Raw genomic sequence first — 15,663 nt, 5'->3', positions numbered from 1 at the left:
AAGCTGATATACCTCTGTGTGGCATTCGTGCTTGGCTCTCATACGTTAACTGCCCTCAAAAGTAACAGCATCAGTTCAGTTTTCTGGTTTAATTTTAAACACCCATCTGACAAGCGATCCTTAAATAGAAAAGAAATAAATATAGAAAATAATAAAGCATGTATGACCTTGGAATTTCAATACTGGGTTCTGATCAAATTAACTATTTCATGTTAATTTGCGCTTCCAAGGAGACATCCCACTTCTGGTTCTACATGTAATTAAGTAAAAATGTCATTAGTCTTTTTTTTTTTTTTACCTCCATTAGTGCAAACGAAATTGTCCCCCTCAACTGGTTGAATTCAGCTACCTCCAGAACCACTGGCTTAGTTCTGCAGCTCCTTATCTGGCAAACCAAAAGCCACAGGTCTCTTACCTGATCAGTGTCTAAAAATGACAGGCAATGCTTGTGGCTCTGTCCTCCCTCTGCAAGTCTCTTCTGTTTCCAGTTGAGGAATGAGGACAAGATTCCTAACCTCTTGCCCCATGTCTCTTCCCCACAACAAAAAAAGGGCAGGAAAGAAAGGCTAAATTGTATGGTTTAGCACCCAAAAAAAAAAAAAAAAAACCAAAAAAAAACCCCAACCACCCCAAAAAAACCCCTGTACCAAGGCTGAAATTCCCCTTGATGAGTTTCATGGGAAGATCAAACTACAGAAGTAGCATGCTTGGGTTTTTGCTTCCATCACACGAGTCTCCTGGGGGTGATGTGGACAGCATTACATACAGTGTGCTCACATGAAGTTCAAAGGTAGAGCTCCAGCAAGACAGACTGTACGCTTGCAATTTGAAGGCCGAATTTTAAAATTCAAGTTCTTAATTATACTTTATGAATGTATAAGAAAAAGAAATTATTATTTTAAAATTCATACATTGAGGATACTTCAGAAGGACCCATTTGGGTTCAGTTTGTACCTCACCAGGTGTGCTTCAACAGAGATTGGATTTCCACAGCTGATTGCTCCGTTTATGATAAGAGGTTAGGACAACTCCTACTGTGGTAATTCTCCATAAGCCCACGCCCCTACCCTAGAATTACAATGCACAGAGAAGACGCACAGTTCTGTTCACATATACATTCCACCTTCATAACGCCAGTGCTATACAAAACATCAGCACCGAGAAAAAAAAAAATTCCAAGTCAGTCGACAGGCATTTGAGAGACTTAAAAGTATTTTTTCAAAACTTTTGAAGTTTGATAAAAGAGCTTCAGAAGTTATTTAAGAACTGTGATATGTAAATGTCAATAAACATTACTTTTCCAACTTGACATATTAGCAAACATAAGTACGGGTCCTAACCATATGTTGAGAATCAGTCATGTCAACAGCTTGTTAGAACGTGGCAAACTAGGAAAAAATAAACCAACAATCTCTCACTGACAGTGCCAGTGTTTTTATAATTCAGGTCATAAATACAAGCTATTGTGCAAACAAACATGACAAAGCCTACCTCAGTTAAATTTGTTTATATGATAAAAAAATAAAATATTAAACTGCTTGTAGTGCAACGTTCTATCAGCATACGTAAGTATACCATGCTTTGTAAATTTACTGTTACATTATTTACAGTATATAGCAATGCTTTAAACTAGAGGTAAATGAACAAAAATAGGTAATGGAAAATGCTTACATACAGGTATGAGTCTTAATATTGTCCACCTAATTACCAAGTTCGCTCTGCAGACTTTTGTGTCACGTGAACATCCCTGCCCCACACCACACGGTACACCCTTCCGTCAGCAGTGGTCTGCTCTGTTTGTACATACAGGAAAGATGCTTTTAAAAAACTGCATAGCCTTCAAGCTTTTCTGTTTCTTCAAACACCGCTTGCAAGGACAGCTGTAACACACACAAGAACTCCATCAATTATCTGCATTTGATGAATCTGAAAATCCAGCTCCTGAAAGACTATCAATAATTATTCACTCCTGTAGAGCTGTACCGAAGCTGGACTAAATTAATGCCCTTTTCCAGAAGCCTCTTAGTTGAAGGATGATATTTTACAGGAGGAAAATATGGGAGAAAAGCAGTTCAAGGATTCCTATCCATTATTTAAAATTCCGAGCTCTAATTGGGAACTAAGCTCCTGGAATACAGAACAACATATGAGGATGTAGAATTACATGCTCCCTTGTTTAATGTTCTGTAAAGCTTCTGCTGGTGCGCACTGCTCAAACTGATGAAAAATGAACACAGTAAAAATGACGCCGTAACTGTGCCTGCAGTACTTGTTTAATTTGATATCGCTGTCCTTGCATTAGAGAAATAAGGATTAACGATATCAGAATCATTAACTACACAGCAATTCCTTAATTAGCCTCCCTGAGTGAGGGAGAAATGACTGTCCTAACAGCCACTTACATACTGCAAGGAGTTAAGTAAAAACCCATGAATCTTGAGAGGTGTCTTAAGGACAACTATTTATAAGAAAGACTAACCACCAAGCTGTTCTTGGGAGTAGGTTACGGACTTTTAGGTCTCTTCCCCTACTGCTGCCAAAAGGAAAAATCTGTTCCTCACTTCTTCTGAAGAATGTCTTTGGAAGACCTTTAGAAGGCTGCACACCCATTCCATAGGCTGCAACAGCCCTAGGAGGAGCTACTTTAGATGACAACACTGCTTGAGCAGCAAATACTATTCTCTTGTTGATGTGTCTGCTCATAGCAGACAGGAATCAGAACCACTCTGGGCTGGTTTTAGGTGGGGAAAAAAAAAGTGGAAGGTTGAAATCCAGTATTTAATTTTAAAGTCTCAGTCTGTAAATTTTGTATTTTCAGAAAAGACTACATAATAGCTTTGGACAAGATACTGCACCATACATTTTGTGAATTCTCATTCTCATACCACACGAATGATTAACATTGTCAAAGGTAGCATTGTGCATTGAGTAACTACTAGGGCAATAATGCATTTCAGGAATACGGATTTTTTCAATGTTTTCTACAGCATTACTCAGAGTAAGCAAATATCTGCAAATACTTCAGTAAGAGCACTAGTCTTGTGTTAGTGGACAAATGGTAGAAGAAAAAAATCAAAGTATAAAAAAAAAGAAATCCATTCTACTGCACCTTATTTCACTATATTCTATGCTGAGAAAAGGCCAAGCACTCGATATAGCTCATTTAAGAAATCTGGCAATTTACCCAACACCCTGAGATTTCTGTAACCTTACCTTTCGTATCTAAAGTGAGTATTTGGGATTTTGTGTTTTGTTTCTTTAACACCCACATTCTTGAGCACTCTGTGCTTGTGCTCTACGTGGTGATCTCAGCTGTCTCAAGGCAGCATCTCCATACTGAATACCTGAGCCCATTCTTTCTGGATCCAATTCTCCTGATAAGAAACAAAATAGTCATGAGAAGATGGATCGCTTGCAAATAATACATTCCAATTTAACTGACAGCATTAGATAAAAATGCACAATGACATTCTACTCTAGTTACGGAGAAATCTATTTCAATTCTGATTACTTTTAGGCAATTTCAAACCTGTGTAGTTTTCTCTTCTAATTTCAACTACGTGTCCCTAATCAGTGACTACAATGACAAAGCAGTTTGTCTCCAAGTTGGGCTGGTACAAGAAATAGATTCACACTAACTACTTCTAACAAAGGAAACGTCAAAAATGTTTTCTGCAAACACTGTTAAAAACCACCTGCGTTCAGAGACTAATATGCAGAGATGGAAGTACTGTAGATACCAAGCCAGATAAAAATGGATCGATCTGACAGTAGGATTCCATAAAGCACTGCTCCCAGAGGCAATTATCTCAGCCTTCCCTATTTCTGTTATTCCTTTCTGCCTACTCCACACTCTGTGTCTTCTGAAATGTTCTTACAGCTGTATGGTGGAGTGGTCAAGATTGGAAACATTTAGGTGGTTCTTTTTTATTTTAAAGAATCCCTCTGAATAATTCAGGTTCATTGCACACGTGTGCCTTCTAAGTCAGCAGATGACAGCACATTGTGGGGATCAGTTGATAGTTCGAGGGCTGCCATTCAGAAAAGACCTTGGCTGACCTAGAGAAACAGGCCAGCAGGACCTGCATGAAACTCAGCAACTATACATGCAGAGCTCTGCCCTGTGATGGAAAAAGCCCATGCACTGGTACAGGCTGTGGGGACTGACTAGGTAGGTAGCAGCAATTGGTTAGTGCTGAGACACACTGCCCAGAGGGGCTGTGGAATCTCTTTTTCTGCAGCATCTCAAAATGCGCCTTAACAAGCCCCAGGCAACTTGCTCTCACTTGGAACCTGAACATGCTTTAAGCAGGAGGCTGAACTAGAGACCTCCATAGGTTCTTTCTAGTCTCAATTGTTCTATGATGCAGTGCATGTGTGCTGGCACAAAGAAAACAGAACAGCTCACAGAAAACAGGACTTACTTCTGTTGTGGTAATGCCTCTTTAAATCCATCATGGAACTACAGTACCATGAGAAACTAGCTATACTCTGCTTTTTGGTTTGGTTGGTTGGTTTCTTTAAAATGAAAGCTGCCATTTGGCATTGATTTGATGCAGTAATCAGGAAATTCCTATGAAAATACCGTATTCTTTTTTTATCTAAAAAAATGTATTAGGCATTCAAAATGTGTAACTAGAATCTGTAATTAGACTTTTCAATATGGCCAATGCTTAAAACTTTGAAGATATCAAACAACTAGAAGATAAAAGAAAAAAAAAACGGAATGCAAATTAGCTGTTATGACACCTAACACTTAGGAGCCTGTCTCTGATAGAAACCTGCCCACTTGTGCTGAGAAGCTCCTGGTATACTTCTAGATCTGCAAAAGCAAAAATGGTTTCCATCGAGAGGCAGGAAGGTCACTTCAGAGAAACACAGTTGCTAGGAAACATCCCTAAAGTTTTCAGTATTATTGTTCAAATTCTCTTGACTGTATTTCTTGCTACATGTAAGAAACAGAACTAGAAGTTATGCCTGCCCTGACACTAGGTTTTTATTCTGCATTGCTAAACTGTCAAACGTCAGGCGTGATGTTTTTAAGGACACAGCAACCCACAGAATGCACAGCCTCCGCTCAGAGCTGACTGTTAAGGTAAACATCGTGTAAAAACATCCATAATTCACCCCCATCCCCCCTTTTAGATATACAGATCTGACTTAGACATCTATTTCTATTAAAACATGGGAAGCAGCTATAAACCAAACGAGTTATTTTACCACAAAAAAAAATATTTTTTTTCAGGAAAAAAAAAATTAAAAATCTAAATCTCAATTTACCTGATTCAATTTTATTGAGTATTTTTCTTGCACACTGTACAAAGGCCTCTTCAACGTTTTCCCCCGTTAGTGCACTTGTTTCCAAGAACATCAGCTCTGCATTTGACAGCAGAAAAATAATCTCAAAACAAGCCTGGAATATCTAATACAATGATTCAAAGCATGAAAGCTAGGAACAACAAAATTTTCTTAAGAACAACTGTTGTCAAATAGTACTGTCTGGAAAAATTAGCTTTTCATTACATAACCACAAAAAACCTCCTCTGAAATGTAATTGGAATCCAGAGATAACAACCTGGGCTGTGCATGCAAAACAGTGCATGAAACCAAAGAACTTCATATAGTTGCCCATTAATATCAAGTTATACACAAAAGGACAGCCTAGCAGCCACAGTTTGTAGAAAAAACTATTTATAATGACTTATAAAAGCAAAACCATATTTTACTGGTGGCAGGACTGCAGCACAGCACAGCAGCTCAGACTGAGACTGGCTTTAGCTGCTGCAGAAATGTGCCCTCAGACTGGAAATTCTGAATACTACAGACCAGGTAATAGTCCTGTGGATCCATGCCATGCACTGAACTCAGTTTCCGATGAGAAAAACTCATTGCTTCCAGCTGCAGCACACCCCATCCAACCTTGTCTATAACCTACAGAACCTATAAGATGCTGAAAACTAGGAAATTGTGCTCTCCGTTTTCTCCTCAGCCCTTTGGAGGCAAGGCAGTACCTGAAGCTGTATTACATTCTCTAGGGCATATATCTCCACATAGAAGGTATTCTTTAAGTAGCAGCTGTGACTAGAAGAATCACTGGCAATGAGAGTTAAATAGTACATGTAGTTCTCACAGCAGGCACTGTCCTCTCTCTGTGCCTCATGTGCTGACAGAATTCTCTTTTCTGTAGATCTCTGGCAAGGTACAGTGGGCAAAGTACTCCCTAACCGCACCAAAAAAAAAAGTAATATTAAGCGTCTTTGAATGCTACATGAAGATTTAGAACTACTTACCATTTTCTTGTGCAAACCGGGATGCTTCTAAAAAAGTAACTTCACGATCTGCATCAAGATCCTTTTTGTTTCCACACAGTATTATCACAATGTTTTGACTTGCTAACATTCTTGCATCCGTCAACCAATTAGTAAGTGCATTGTAGGTTTCCCGGCTACATAGAAAATGACATCCTTTATTAGAACACACTCATTTCTAGTGAACGCTAGATGATTGAGCTAAAACTCAGGAGGCAAATCTGTATTTGTGGCAAACCACAAATTGCTGCTAGTCAGGCAAGTCACCTACACATCTCAATATGCCAGCTATGAACTGGCAAGAGTATCAAGTTCCTTCATGAAACTATTTAAAAGCTTAGAGTTATTAAAAAGCAAAATTAATTGATACACAATATATAAATAAATATACACAATTATAAAATAACCTGTTAATGTGAAAAGCTAAAACTAATCTAGTTTCAGCCTTTTGTGCATGAAATTTTGGGATAACAGAATGAGTTATTGTTTAACATGGAATTCAACTGATACTTAAGTTTCAGGTGGGACTGTAAGAATTTACTACGCTTGTGGAGAATTGCCTGCCTGAACTTTCACACTTGTGTCAAGACCAATATTGCAGGCAGTTACCCTGCACACAACATCAGTCATTGCACTGGTGGCCAGAGATAAAGCCTTCAAGCAGCAAGACTGACAAATGAGTCCAACTGACCTTAAACACAAAATACAGGTTTCAAAGACTGCTCAGAGGAGAACAGTCCACTCGCAGGACAAAAAGCAACCCATGTAGTGAATCGTCATTAACCAACATGAAACTTATCTGACAAGTATCAGTCCATGGTAGCCAGGAAAAAAATGTGGAAATGTGTAATGGTAATTCTGTTGGCTGCCTATAATATTAAAATATTAAAAGATGCAGAGATGAACTGAATTTGGGGCTACAGTTAAGGAATGTGTGGGTAGAACTAGCTTCTGGAGGATGGGGTGTACCATCCCAGTTAAGAGTGGCTGAAGTCTGCTCTTGTTTCTGTTGCAAGGCTTCCCAAGCCAGCGGTTGCATGCAGTCGACCATGATTAGAACAGCTACTGGCGGGCCAATTCCCATGTATTTGTCTAACCCTTTGAGACTGTTTACATTTGTGACATTCACAGTATCTCATGTAAGCAAGTTCCAAAACTTAAACATGCACCAAAAGAGAAGTACTTATTATACTTGTTTTCTTCCTGCCCATTCTCCGTTAGAGGATTAGGTGCTTTGGGGGGTTAACTGTATGTATTAACACAATATAGTGCTAATTGTACAATATTGTACAATACTATAAGTACAGTAAATAAGTACAATATGCATTAATTGTATCTGGTAGTCATAAGCAAAAGAGTTGGTAGCTTCCTTACCTGGTTATATCATAGACAAGCAAAGCACCTGCAGCCCCTCTGTAGTAACTCCTTGTTACAGACCTGAAATAGAATTACGGATGTACATTTCTATAATATCTTAATTGTTTCAAATCTGGGTTAATTTAATGCAAGCTGTATTATGAAACAGAATTCTCATTTGCATATTTAAAATAAAATGTGGGTTTTAGACAACATTATCAGCTGTGCAGCAGCAGACTATTTACAACTAGACTTTTGACAAAGCACTTCATTAAATATAGCTGTACAGGGATTCTCAAAGTCCATTATGACCCGTGTGCTGCTGAAGCTACACATATCATCATTCTACATGGCCTGACACATAACTGGGAGTTGACAGTGGTATCTGTGGCATGAAACCAGCATAATGACCTTAGGTTTGAATGCTCAGCACTGAGGAGAGAATGAGCAAAGTAGCTGTAATTGAAAAATTTAAGACTCCTTAAGTTGAATAGAAGGAGGCAAGGCAATCAAAACAAAGCATCCTTCAAAAGGTAGAGGAAGGAGAAGAAAACCTGCTAAGAGGTGTGATCAGCCATAAAAAGAACTGGATAGATTATTAAAAGCAACAGGAGAAAAAGGACCTGCAAGTCTGTGAACACTTGGAACTTGAAAGAGCAGAATTTACACAAGCCTCTGAAAGTACAGAGCCTCCAAGCTCCTCAGTATCCCAGGATATCTGGCCAAGACACTGAAGAGATCTCATTAACAGAGACTACAGAGCACTGCCCAGCTCCACCTAGTTTGGATGTATCCAAAGAACTTGTCTAATAGAGGACATTATTGCTGCCCATTACTCACACTTCTACCACCTTTGCTAACCACTGCCCCCCTCAAGCCAAAGAAACCTCCCCTTCCCCACCCCACATGCAAAAAATACAAAAAACTGATGTCCTTTTTGATGGTGAATGTACTCAGGACTACACCAGATCTTTACTGAGTGGTGGTTCTAAGCTGACAAATACATTGCTTTTGCTTGAAGAAACTTAAGAGATCTCGGTCTTTCTAGAAGTGTATTTAGCCAAGTGAACTTGACAACCGATTTTTTTCCCTGTACACACAGTTAAAAAACTTCTGAGTTTGGCTGGTGTCAAAACCCCAAAAAACTTAAAACCCCAAACTTTTAGCCACATATTCTACTCATATACCTTAACTATCACAGAAAATACCCGAGGAAAGAAAGGGCAGAACCTCAGATCCTGCAAGGCAGCATTGCTTTACTGAAATCAATGGATCTATGTTGCTGTGTCCAAGCTGGAGGATCTGGCCTAGTTAATAATATGAAAGCAGACAAACAATTCCACTGACCAAGAAACTATGCCTGCTTATAAGCAGGGATAAATAATACCCAACACCCACAGCAGCAATTTAATAACAAACACTTAATAAAATGATTGAAAAGGGTACCTGAATCTCTCTTGTCCTGCTGTATCCCATATCTGCAATTTCACGTATTTACCACCAACATTTATGATCTTTGAACCAAATTCCACTCCTATAGTATGATTTGAGTCATCTTTGACTACAAAAAAAGAAATAAAACCAGACTTATTGGGAGAATATTTAGAGTGAATAATTAGTTTTTACATAATCCAATTTAGGTATAAACAAAACTACTCAGTGTTCAAATTACAAACTAATTCCTGAGCCATCAAACTCAGTACCACTCATAAGTCTGTTGCCAACATGCAGAAATAAACATTCTTACAATTTTTGAACAGCTCACTAAATTCAAAATTACTATTAGAAAGGCCTGCCTTAATAAAATAATTCCCAGTTCACATTAATAAACGGCAAGATAACTTTTGTACACTTTTTTTTTCTACCCGTGTTTCCTAATACTTTGATTCAATTAAAAATTAAAATTCACAGAAAAGCAGGACATAAAAAGACACAGTCTTGCCCATGAATAAGCAAGAGCCACTTCTTTGAAGTACAAAGTTAACATACTTGCTCTATGTACAGTGTTGATGTCACAGATTCTCAAAATACAACTGCCCATACCAGAAGCAAGGCCATGGTTCAAGTTCAATCATAGAATCATGCCATGTTCCTTAGTGATTACACATTATTTTCCTAGAGCTATTCCTCAAGAGATAAGGTGAATTACCATTCAGTTGAGAAAGATAATAGCCACCTTAGATTTACAAAGGTTTCTAAATGCATGTTATAATTCTCAGCCAAAATCCTCATCTTACAAATAAGAGAATTACAGGAACTTCCATATAAAGAATAGATACTCATGCAGGCAGAGCCTTCATCTGTGGTACAAACCAATGGAGAACTCTTGATGTGCTGACATATACTTACATTTCTTTTCAATAAATTGGTGTAGTAAACAGGATTTCCCTGTTCCAGCATTTCCTATGACCAAGAACTTGAACAGGAAATCTGAAGATTCAAAGAAGAAAAAAAATGCTAAATTTTAGTATGGACTCACATTTTTGTCACAAGACCAAGCACAGAAGCCAGCTATTCTATAGTATCTGTTATTTCAAAGAGAAGGGAATATATGAAAAAATTAGCAAAATAACAATAATTCTTAAATGTATTCAATAGCAATGTTGCAAAGTAAGAGCTAAGAATGCTATTTGTTTATGGAGATACAAGAATGACAAGAAGAGATAGAAATGGCTGAATTTGAATTGTTAAAATAGGCTGAATTACAGGTATACGGTTGGCTCGTGTTCCAGCAATCTGTTTCTAAGGGTAAGCAAGCTATTAGTTATAGTCAGTACAAATGCCCTATATAAAGATGTAGTTTCTATACAACCTATATGGTTTTGTGCTTTTTAAAATTTTTGGTTTTTTTTTATTTTATTCACCTTCATTTGAACTTATCTACTTTAATTGCTTAATATTCACACTTTGTTTTAATACTTGTAAAGCTGGAACAACTACAATATTTTTCTACAAAATTTGCAGGCAAGAAGTAACTTTTATTCAAGGATGCCCACTTTCACATTTCCTCCACATAGAAAATTAAGGTACAGGTACTTCTGGCACATTACCTATTTATGAGCCATTTACATCAGTCTTCACTAGTAATACATATATTCAAGACATATGGTCCATTTGTATTGTTTTAACAGCTACATATAATGCTTTAGTACTACCTCCCCAGATCTGCTTTCAGTTTGGCTAAAGACTGAAGAAAGCATCCTTGTCTTGCCACTGTCGAACCATGATTAGGAAGTTTACAATTGCTCCCCCTAATATACAGCCATGAAGGAAACCTTTACAGTTTGTGCAAGATTCACTATTTATTTTTCTATCATCAGCAGCTTTTTTCCGGTCATCTTTACAACTTTATTGTACAGTTTCTCTTATAAACATAGCAGGTATCCAGAAGACATCAGGTAAGAATGCAATGAAAAGGATTAAGTTTGCAATATCAACAAAAATAAAAACTTAACATTAATTTCATTAACAGCATTCAGAGCTGTCAAATGGGTTATACAGATACTGGCTCAGAGGATGGCAGAATTAAAAAAAAAAAAATAGGACTATGCTAAGCAAGCCAAAACAGTGATACATTATCAGAACTTCATTTGAGTCTCTAGTTTTACAAATTGAATTTAACATCCACACAATCTACATGCTCATTCCATTTCATGCAGGAATTGTTATTTGTTATGGTACATCATAAACACCCCATAGCAGCGGTAAAAGCAACACAACTCCCACTGTTGAAAAGTCAATAGCAAAACAGAGGGCTATGAGTCCTGGGAATGTGTACCATCCTTTGCCTTCACCTGTCTTTCAAATTTTATTTATATTTAAAATGTGGTAGTAAGGTTTTTTGCTTTTTTACATTTTACCTTTGCATGATTTTTCTTGTTTCAAATGTTGTAACAGGCTTGGTATAGATTCTGTATTCTAACCTTCTCAGAAAGAGATTGCTGTTTCTTGCTCACAAACATGACCATCTGAATGCTCAAGGCATTCTGTTCCAAACTCATCTCATTCTTCACGCCCCCACCCAGCTGCTCACACTTTCTGGATGAAAAAACAGAGTTACAAAAAGGATTTTGCTTCAGGTTGGGAAAATTTTGTGTATTATCTTCCATAAAGAAGGGCCCTTCGTGTCATCTCAACTGCAAAGCATGCTGAAGCTGAGAATGCTTCATTCTATCAAATCTTCACTATTAGTATGAAATGTAGATATCACAAATAGCCCCAGAGTGTTAGGTTAAGAAAAAACTGATCTCTGAAAGAAAGCCAAGTTTCTCTTTTTATAGACCAAATATCACTAGTTAGCTGCCTTGCATACTTTTTTGTATATTTAAACTACTGTGGGTGTGTGTAATCTCACTGGTTTTACCACTTTCAGAGAGTTCCTCAAAACGCGAGATGTTCTGAGACACAGTCACAATTAAAATAACCTGTTTCTGGTCTCTGCAGTTTTTCAAAAAATAAATCTGAAATCCAGTTAAAACTGGTTCTCCTAGGTATCTGGTGAATGCCGTTTGTCAGATTTTCATATTAAAAACACCTACAAAATTCAAGTCTACCTTCCTTTTTTCCATGGAAGTCTCGTATTATCGACAGTCATATAACTGCTACTGTCAAACTAAACCAGGAAAAGAATACACCCAGATCTCTATTCCTGTACTGATTTGCTCTGTGATTGTAAGCACTGGTTGGTAAATGTGTTTCACGAAGCCATACTTGTGCAACCCATAAAACCATGCTGAACAGCAAATTTAACACGCTGCTCCGCTCTGTGCAGACAGGCTGGAGGCCAGTGAGAAACTGAACCAGCGATGTGTGCTGTCAGGGACTGATCTGGAACAGCTTCAGAACAGCAGCGTATTCTTCCTGAGGTGTTCTAAGTTGAGCTGCTTTATTTTTTGCTCTGAAAGCAAGAGTGATATTTGGGGATTTTATATTCATGGCTTTAAACTGATGACATATTCTAGCAGCACTTATAATAGGCTGCCAATTCCTATTGAGTCTATTGTGCCAGACAACTTTAAAAGGGAATCTTTCCTACAAATAAATCATTTAGATGCCGATTCAACACCTGATTACTTAGACAACAAAAAGATATACTTCCTTCTGGGAAAATAGCAAACAGGTTTTCTAAGGTGAGACTTCAAACTAGAGTTACAATTCACTTGTTTACAGAATGAAAGTAAAAGAAACGTGTTTTATTCTACCACAGAATGGAAACATCAAAGCCTTATAACAAAAAAATCAAAACTTGTCTGCACTAAAGAAGGCAGCAGTGTTTCCAAACACATGTAGACTTGCAGAGTAAATGACACTTTGAAGTTACATTCACAAATGTAACTGTGCTTCTATCAGTTTAAACTCCAGTTTTATGTAAATTGCTCAAAATAGCAAAGGGCTTTCAGACTTACGTTAACAGTTTATCTGCAAGCACTGGATAATGTGTTTTGGGAAAAGTGGAATACTTTGCACATTTAATCAACTGCAAAGAAAAAGGATTCACTGATACCAAAAGTCACAAATATCCATATTTAACAAGTTTTTAAGTTCACAGCCTAGAATATTAATGAGTTAGGTAATACCAAGTAAGAACAAGGGGAACATTTTGCATTTTGTTATTCTGGAACTTCTTTCATGTCATTCTGTACGATAATAGGAACCACATCAATTACATGTTTATAGCTTTTTTTATTGCTTGATTTAGGACATGAAAGATCTTCTCTTTGAACTGTACAGATATATCTAAAAATCTAGCACCGTACAGAAACTGATTGAGATTGGACAGATAGCTTCTTTTAGCCCAACTGTAACATTACTGTGTACTCACATTTGGGAGAAATTTTTATATATTAATTCTTTGCAATTTCACCAAATGCAACACATATTCTACTGTTTGCACTACTGCTTAATTGCTCTAGTTTTCTTTTTGGTGTCCTCTTCCCAGAGGAGTTAAGTCACTTCATTTCATTGCCTAGACTTTTTTTTTTTTTTGTTGTTGCTCGATTGACAAAGCAGCTCTGAGCTTCAACATTCCAGTTAGCTGCCAAGGCTGTCACCCTAGAGAAGTTTTTCTTTTGAATTCTGTTGTTCCTCCTTCATGGAAAAGCTGAAAAGCACCATCATTCAGATGTTACAAATGCCTGCTACCATGTTGGCTACTGAAAAGGTCTAGAAAAGTGAAAGTACTTTGCCTGTAAATAAGATCATCATTATAAAGAAAGAACTGAGGAAGAAAACTGAACTCTATGCCAAAAGGAACAAGGGTTACAAGACATACACTAGAGAAAGCATAAAGAGATGAAAGATAGCATAGCATGGCTGTTTAAGGAAATAAGGCAATATAAAGAATCACTCCTCTCTGCGAGCTACATGCACCACCTGATCCCAAACGGGATAGGGGATACAGGGAACAAAACTTATTTTCTAGCATAGGTGAAAAGGAGTAAAGCTGTGGCTCCACCCCAAAAATGCACCAGCTGCTAAACTACAAGGTAGGGGGGGGAGGGGGTAGCTGAGGGGAAAGGAGAAAGGAAACAACTGTGGGCTTTGACTCAAGTACCAGCAAAAACAGATGGTTGATGTGGAAACCACCCCCAGACATCAAACCTCCTCCTTTGAGTGAAGTTTACTCCAGCAGAAGAAATAATTCAACAGCTATTGCAGCTTAGTCTTTAAAATGTAATGAGAATTAAATTGCTAATACAGAAGGGAAAAAAAAAATAAAAAAGACAGAATTACATCCTCAATCTCAGTTTGGTCTTCTTCCAACTCCTCGGTAAAGAGTAGAACTTATATTCACTAATGCTGACCCTTTGGAAACCCTCTCATTTACACCATGAAAAAGGCTCTTCTGGTAGTTAGACATCTATTTTGCAGCAGTCTGCATAAGGAAAGAGTACTCTGAAGCATTCCTACTGGCATATGCTGCCTCTAAATGAGAGAAAAGAGGAGCCATTCTCCCTGCTTACTCCTTTCTCTGGCACTAACAGTTGAACAAGATAAACAGGTAGAACAGATAAAACTGGCTCTATTCCAACCTGCATAATCAACGCTTGAAAGAGGGAAGATCTGCTTCCTTACAAGCAAGAGAGCTATGCCCCTAAGCAATAAAATCAAATTTGAAATAAACTGGAGGCTGGGGTGACAAATGTGGAGACCATCAGATAAGGGGAGGGGGGGAGAAAAGAATTAATCAAATTGTCCAGAACAAAAAGGAATACCATTTGGTATGGACAGAAACACCATGCATTCTCTGACAATGACAGAGACTGATGAACTCATGTAGTAGACACTGGTAGAGAAAACACCGGGAAGTAGGGACTGAAGAGACTTCTTGACTGGAATCTTACATGTCATGTTTACTCAAAGGTAGTACAACCTTTCTTCTATCCTTCTATCATTTAAAATCCAAAGCTTGCTTTGCATTTACCTGTTATAAAGGTAAGCAATTTTTAAGTCAACCTATATTTACCATAACACAAAACCGTGTACATTTTGCACTGGGAAGCAGGAGAAAGCATGCATGTGTTGTTAACATGGTAATTATCTACAGAGAGGCCACTGCATCTCAGAAAACTTGAGTTAAAATAGTTTTCCTATGTGTAAGAGATTTGTTTCCAATGTTACAAGATAAACTTTTTAAAGAATGACCCTCCTCTCCCAAAAGCAGGAGTAAAATATTCTTTCTAAACTTAGTCTCTAAATTCATGGAGTCTTCTTCTATTCATGATTGTTTTGGTACTTTGTAGGGGAAATAAATTGATCACATAGGAAAGGGATAAACAGATTAGAAAGACAAGAACAGAAGATATACAACTGATAAAATAGATCTACAGGAGAGAAAATAGGGATCGCAAACAAAGAATTTAGTGCCAAGCCTATGAGAGGCTACAGACCTTGGTTTGAAAACAGCTAAGAACCACAGCAAGGGACAGAAATAGTTGATAAGTGTGTGAACAGAAAAGGTTCAAAGCAGACAGACTTTGAGACAGAGAAAAGAACTCAG

At 37.7% G+C, this 15,663-nt stretch overlaps 1 protein-coding gene across 1 annotated transcript; it reads right to left on the bottom strand.

Annotated features, from left to right (window-relative positions):
* Positions 1-282: 282 nt before the first annotated feature.
* RAB4A (RAB4A, member RAS oncogene family) lies at positions 283-15,014 on the bottom strand. The gene is made up of 8 exons (XM_035899690.1): positions 14,879-15,014; positions 10,014-10,094; positions 9,111-9,225; positions 7,683-7,745; positions 6,291-6,445; positions 5,281-5,376; positions 3,214-3,374; positions 283-1,880 (listed from the first exon to the last, which is right to left on the bottom strand). The coding sequence occupies exons 1-7, from the start codon at positions 15,012-15,014 to the stop codon at positions 3,259-3,261; spliced, it is 762 nt and encodes a 253-aa protein (XP_035755583.1). The 3' UTR covers positions 283-1,880; positions 3,214-3,258.
* Positions 15,015-15,663: the final 649 nt, after the last annotated feature.

Source organism: Egretta garzetta, unplaced genomic scaffold (genome assembly GCF_000687185.1).
Source record: "Egretta garzetta isolate BGI_Z169 unplaced genomic scaffold, ASM68718v1 scaffold118, whole genome shotgun sequence".
NCBI classification, from domain to species: Eukaryota; Metazoa; Chordata; class Aves; order Pelecaniformes; family Ardeidae; genus Egretta; species Egretta garzetta.
The sequence above is the reverse complement of the archived record's forward strand: the minus strand, read 5'-3'. Positions and strand labels throughout refer to the sequence as shown.